We start from the raw sequence: 6,275 nt of genomic DNA, 5'->3' as shown, positions 1-6,275 counted from the left end.
CTGGTCTAGATTCCTGCAGTGGGCTACTCCTAGGATCCCATGTCTTAAGGCGAGACAAAAATGCCCCCTCCCGACAGCGAGCACCTCCCTCCCACTCCGGAACTGCGAGACCTAACGGGCTGCATCCGCGGTCGCTGCACTAGCCTGGTGGTGGCACCGCATTCCCCGAACGGATGCCAGGTTCCACCGGGCTGTGAGTAAGGCCACACGGGCACCGCGCCCCGGGCGCACCCTCCCCACCCGGCCCGCGGCCCCGCCCCCGGCGGCGGAATCAGGAAGCGGTGACGTGTGGCAGCGCTGACTGGCTGCGGGCCGCCGGGATCGCCGCTGCCAGCAAATTAAGGCGCAGGGCTTCTAGTTCCAGGGCGCAGTGTCCTCCGCGCCCCGCCGCGCTCGCACGGCTACGCTCAGGCTCCCAGGCATCCGCCCCCTTTCAGCGACTCTGAGCCGCTCCGACTGTCCCCAGAGTGGGGAGGGAGGAAAGACGTGGAGCGGGTGCTGCAGGACCTCTGGGCTTTGCGCAGCTCATGCTAGTCTCCAGCTTCCGGCGGCGCAGCCTGTGCCCCTGCGGAGCGTCCCGGTACTTGCACACCCGGTTGAGCCCGCAGTTGGTACTCTCTGGCTAGTTCGAAGTCTCAGCGGCTAAAGACTCTTGCGGTGGGGGAAAGGAGACACCGGTGTGGAGCTCTTGGGAGGTTGGGGCTGACTCATCTAGAGTCCCTGGCTCCCCTCTGGCTGCACTTGGAAACTTTGCGCTGTGTTTCGGTCTTTGTCTCTTTGGGGGAAGCTGGACAGCAGTTCGGCAGGCCCGGTCCCTGGCCAGGACCGCACACTGGGGGCCATGGAGTTCACGGCATCGCCCAAGCCCCAGCTTTCTTCCAGGGCCAACGCCTTCTCCATCGCCGCGCTGATGTCTAGCGGCGGCTCCAAAGAGAAGGAAGCCACGGAGAACACCATCAAACCACTGGGTAAGTCGGGCTGCTAGACTGTCGGGGATGGGCAGGCATGGCGGGGGGAGCTGCACATTTGTTTGTCTTTCTGTCCCCTAGCTGCATGACGCTCTTGAGGGTGGCCACCTTTTCCGGCTCGCGCGGCAGCTCTGACCCGCGGGCTGTACGTTGCGGGTGGGAAATTTTTTTTTTTTTTTTCCTCTTAGACCCAGATTCTTTGGGGGCTTCACAGTGTTGTTATATGCAACCAGTTTCATACCTCATATGTCCCTTTCCTTACGATTTGTCTAGAATCCTTTTGTCAGGTTGAACATCCGGGGTGTGTGTGTGTGTCTGTAACATTTTTGAGGTAAAAGATTTAGAGATGAATAATGATAAGAGCCCCTTTTTAAGACTCGACAGAATTTATGATGCATCTAACACCTGCTTGTGCATTTGCAACCAAGGAGACTGTCACTTCACAAGAAACACGTTTAATTTTGTTTTTCCCTGACTTGAATAGATTACACAAAGTCAGCTCCTTAAGACCCCTGTCAGGTGCTGTAGAATAAGCCACTTCTAGCGGAATGAACCATTTTCTTCAGAGAAGCTCCAGATATATCAGTAAGACATTTCATAGCTGCTGTCACTTTCAGTGGAGGTTGGCAAAAACATTAGCCAGTAACCATTTCCCAGATTCTTCAACTTTTAGCTATACTGTTTATTTAACAACCTTTACCATTTATAGAAGACACTATGCTCAGAGAAAAGGGAGAAAAGTGACTATACTCCCCTTAGCACGAGTGAAAAGTGTGAGAAAGAAACTGCTGGAGATGTGTTTCAAGTCCCTTCACAACTGGGAGAAAGAAGTGTTCTCATCATCACCTTCTGGGTCCCTGGGTAATAATTAGTTCACATCCTGATCATCTGGTTGCCCTAAAACAGTGAAAAGCATCAAGTAAACAGGCTAATTTTTTTTTAACTTTTTAAATTCAATTTTTTTCTTCTCCCTGTCCTTTCTCAACATTTTAACATCTCACACCTTGAAACACAATAATAATATGGAAGATGAAATGTTAGAGAAGAAAAATAAGGGGCCTCTGCAGAGAGAAGAGAGAGCTACAATCCCTGCAGAAACTTAGAACCAAGGCAAAGGAAACGGGAAGATCTGCAGAAAACATGTCAAAAAGTCTCTCCTCCATGGTTTTCACTCCCTTTCCCTGGTTCTTCCCATCTAACCTCCCGTGTAAATGTAAACCTGCCAAAGAAATGGAAATAACCAATCAGATAAACTCCAACTGTGCAGAAAAAAATTCACCACCAATTTCAAAGTTAACTTTGTGGCCCTTCCCAACATTATCCACTCCTATTTAGGAGGCCTCCAAATTCTTTATAAATAAATGCCCCCATTACTGTTTGGCAGCTAGCAGGAAAAGAGAATTTCAGGTTAAAATTCTTGATAGATGTACAGTAGACTGGGAAACATGTTAGCCTCAGCTCTCCTGTCGTTTCAACATTGCTTCCTTCTCTACTTTCCTGAGGGGGAAAAAAACACCTTCCTCTGAATTCTAAACTATAAAACCATTCACAGCTCAAAGCACCCCCACTTCATTCCAGTCTGTAAAATGAGCATCCTTCCTGCCCTGGGGCTTTTGAGACAGGCTCTGAAAGAACCTGAAGGCATCTTAGTCCCTTTCTAGGGCCAGTTCAACAGAGCACTATTAACTGACTATAATCCAAGGACTCCAGCACGTGAAATACCTATTAAGAGAGAATGCAACACTAGCCAGATGCTAAAGAAACTGTAGGGTGGGAGTCAGAGGTGTCTCATGACTGCTCATTCAAACACATTAGGTCTATTCAAAAGAACCACCTCAGACAACTAAGTCATTAAATTTTTTAAAATTGAGATATAACTGACATAAAATATTGTGTCAGAACATTTCTGTATCATTTTTTTCTTCCATTTCCCAATCCTGACACACTGGTTAGTTTGGAGCTTAGGGAATTTGCCTTTTTCAATTGTCAGAAAAATTTTAAGGCTACTTATTAATTCTCTATAAAGATGTTATGTGAATGTGTTTCTGAAAATATTAGTAGAAAATATAATTTTGTGATCGCATGGTTCTCTTTGAATTTGAAAACAAGGATATGATCATTAATTTGATTATTCCTATTTAAAATTTTTTCCGTGAGTTGATTATTGTAAGAGAAGGTTAAAATTCTCTACCTCTTGCTTGCCTGCCCCAAGTCAAAGAGAAATAAAACATTGTGTGTGTGTGTGTGTGTGTGTGTGTGTGTGTGTGTACTTAGAACTTGTTTCAATTCCTTGAAGGCACTTAGAACAGAGTTGTTTTGGAGTTCAGTTTCACATTGTCGATTCAAGTAGTTTCTTTTTTAAGGGACGCAAGATAATTGGGCCAATTACAAAACTCCTCCTGTATTCCATCAAAGTGACTGGTGTAGTCCCAGGCCCTTATCAGCTGTGGAGGAGAATGTTTGGTTCATAGGCAGTGGTATTCCAGCCTGATGGTTGATGGAAAACTGTTCTTCCTACTTTAACACTCTGCTAGTCTGGGTTTGGGGTTCTTTTCCTCACAGAACATTTTTTGAGAGAGAGAAAATACACACATTGTCCCTCAAGTAATTGTTTCAAGCCAAGTCCAAAAAATCGGAGAGCGTACTCCCGTGATTTAACAAGCAATATGTTAGTCTTTCATAAGATCTCTCAGACTGGGAGGGAAATTATAAAAATGTTCCAATCTAACATTTGAAAGTCTGGGAAACTGAGAACTGGGCAAAGAAGTGAAGTGACTTAATTTAAAAAAAAAAAACACATTCCCAACACCACAGCAAACCATACCCCCTTTTCATTTTCTCTCATGGGGAGAGGGCTTCAGGAGGGAAGGGAGGTTCCTCTCAAAGTGAGGAAGGAACTGATATTTTTGCTGCTTTGATCTCCGTGGAAAAAGTGTCTCCTCTTTGTCAGAGAGGAAGAACTGGTACCAGGACCCACAAACTGAGAAGAATGTGGAGGGATAACAACAGGAATATTTGTTTTTAATTCTTTATGATCATTGTCGTCCCCATTATCCACTCCTCACATTTTTTCCTCTCCAAAATGGGTTTCAAGTAATGGTAACAAGAACTGGTCCTAGAACTCATTCATTTGGTTCAGCAAGCAAGCAAGCAGGAGCCATGCCACTCCACAGGACTCTCAGGCTTGGTTTGTATAGTGAATGGTCTTCACTGCCCTCCTGGACATCCTGAGCGTAACTTTCCAAAGTCAAATCTAGGTACCTATTTTAGTTGTGCTGCTGTCCTTCTTATATCTCTGATTGACAGGATTAGCTATCATTCTCAATTCTTTTTGCCTGCAGAACAATTTGTTGAGAAGTCTTCCTGCACTCAGCCCCTGGGAGAGCTGACCAGCCTAGATGCTCACGGGGAGTTTGGTGGCAGCGGTGCGGGCAGCAGCAGCCCCTCCTCCTCCTCTCTGTGCACTGAGCCACTGATCCCCACCACCCCCATCATCCCCAGCGAGGAAATGGCCAAAATTGCCTGCAGCCTGGAGACCAAGGAGCTCTGGGACAAATTCCATGAGTTAGGCACGGAGATGATCATCACCAAGTCTGGCAGGTAGCAGGAGGGCCTTGTGGGCTGAGGAGTGGGGAGGAGGGAACGGTGCCCTGTGCGGCATAGGAAGTCTCCAGGAGCTGGGTGAAACTGCCAGTACTGAGCTTGAAGAGGAAGCTTTGCTCAAGGAGGGTTTCCTTCCATTGACTTGCTTTTGGTAAGACCTACTGAGACAGATGTCCAGGCATTTGCTTTCTTGGGATCTGGCTATAGGAAGCCCTACCCCCACCCTAAGGGCAAGAGACTGGGCTCTCTTCCTCCCTGCAGCCTGTTGTGTCTTTTGGGTGCTGAGTTTGCATCTGGAGGGAAGCAGGAACTCGACTTGTGCCTGCTGCGGTGCAAGGTGAGCTGCTCCATGTTGTGAGGGAGGCAGATGGCTTCCTTTTTATCTTCCTTTTATTTGCAGAAGCTCCCATTAAAAACTAAAATTAAAATCAGGGAGATGGAATGAAATTTGAAATGACCACACTCCTGGTAGGAAGGAGCTCTGGTGCGGGGCCCCTCGACGCCGAAGTCGAGTCGGGGCTGATTCAGGGAAGGCAGGAAGGCAGTTCCTGGGACTGGGGCTAAGGGTTAGGGATCGGTGGCCCCTTGGCGCCTGACTGCTCCAGCTCTCAGGTCTCTGGGATGCACCCTCTCAGAGTCTCCCAAAAAGAAAACCAACCTGAGAACTCCGCTCTGGCTTTCTACTAAGGCAGGGGTGAGTTTTCTCCCTGCAACATAAGGAGGTTACAGGACTCTCTCTGCTCTGGAGACTTCGCTTCAGAGCCTAATGGGCTTGATGATATAGCACAGGATTTTCCCTAATTGCAGACCTTTGGGTATTAATGAGGACTCCTGTAGAGATGACACTTAAGATTATCTAGGCTTGGGAGAAGGTCAGTCTCTGTATTCACGTCTCTGTGGCTTTGCAGGAAACAAAGAGTTTGGGGGCTGGGTAGAGAGGGAAGGGACCTCTCTTCCTCTCTAATTCTGGTGATTCTCTTTGTCTCACTGTGTCAGGAGGATGTTTCCTACCATCCGTGTGTCCTTTTCCGGTGTGGATTCTGAGGCCAAGTACATAGTCCTGATGGACATCGTCCCTGTGGACAACAAGAGGTACCGCTATGCCTACCACCGGTCCTCCTGGCTGGTGGCTGGCAAAGCGGACCCTCCACTGCCAGCCAGGTTTGTGTCTCCAGATTTTCAGCCAAGCAAAATGTCTCCTGCCCTGGCTGTTTGAATTTTCAGCAGGTCTGTTTTTAAAGCCGTGAGTTCTGGTAAGAAAGCGTTCCAAGCCCAGGCACTCCAGGATTAACTATACAAAATATGGATTAGTCTCTGAGAAAGGCAGAGTTTGTACTCAGAACACTGCTTTTAATTTTATCTTTCTTCATAATTCATTTCAAAGTTTTTCTTAAATTTCAATTGGAATATTTGTTAGAAATCTGGACCCATTTCATATGACACCCCTCATTTCTATTTGGCTAACACCCAACAGAATAAACCTACTGATGAAGTGACTGCCCTAAAATTCTTTTTAAAAGTGTGCATTTTAGTACATTTGTAGCTTTTAGTAGGTATTTGTCATAGTGTGGTTATAACTTCATATAGTAAACATCATTTTGGTAAATGTGGGGTTTTTTTGACTAGTAAAAGGCTCAGAGATGTTTAAGTATGAAAAACAAACTCTTTTTTCCCCCCTCTCCATAATTAGTGGATAAATGTAAT

At 46.7% G+C, this 6,275-nt stretch overlaps 1 protein-coding gene across 1 annotated transcript in view; it reads left to right on the top strand.

The window, feature by feature from the left end:
• The first annotated feature begins 315 nt into the window (after nt 1-315).
• The window catches only part of TBX20 (T-box 20), a 48,201-nt gene continuing 42,241 nt past the window's right edge, over nt 316-6,275 (top strand). The window contains exons 1-3 of the mRNA XM_027539513.1: nt 316-968; nt 4,310-4,568; nt 5,568-5,732. Coding sequence (XP_027395314.1) covers nt 842-968; nt 4,310-4,568; nt 5,568-5,732 — 551 coding nt within the window. The 5' untranslated portion in view covers nt 316-841. The remainder of the gene's footprint in view (nt 969-4,309; nt 4,569-5,567; nt 5,733-6,275) is intronic.

This window comes from Bos indicus x Bos taurus, chromosome 4, assembly GCF_003369695.1.
Source record: "Bos indicus x Bos taurus breed Angus x Brahman F1 hybrid chromosome 4, Bos_hybrid_MaternalHap_v2.0, whole genome shotgun sequence".
NCBI classification, from domain to species: domain Eukaryota; kingdom Metazoa; phylum Chordata; class Mammalia; order Artiodactyla; family Bovidae; genus Bos; species Bos indicus x Bos taurus.
This window is presented reverse-complemented; position numbering and strand designations above follow the sequence as displayed.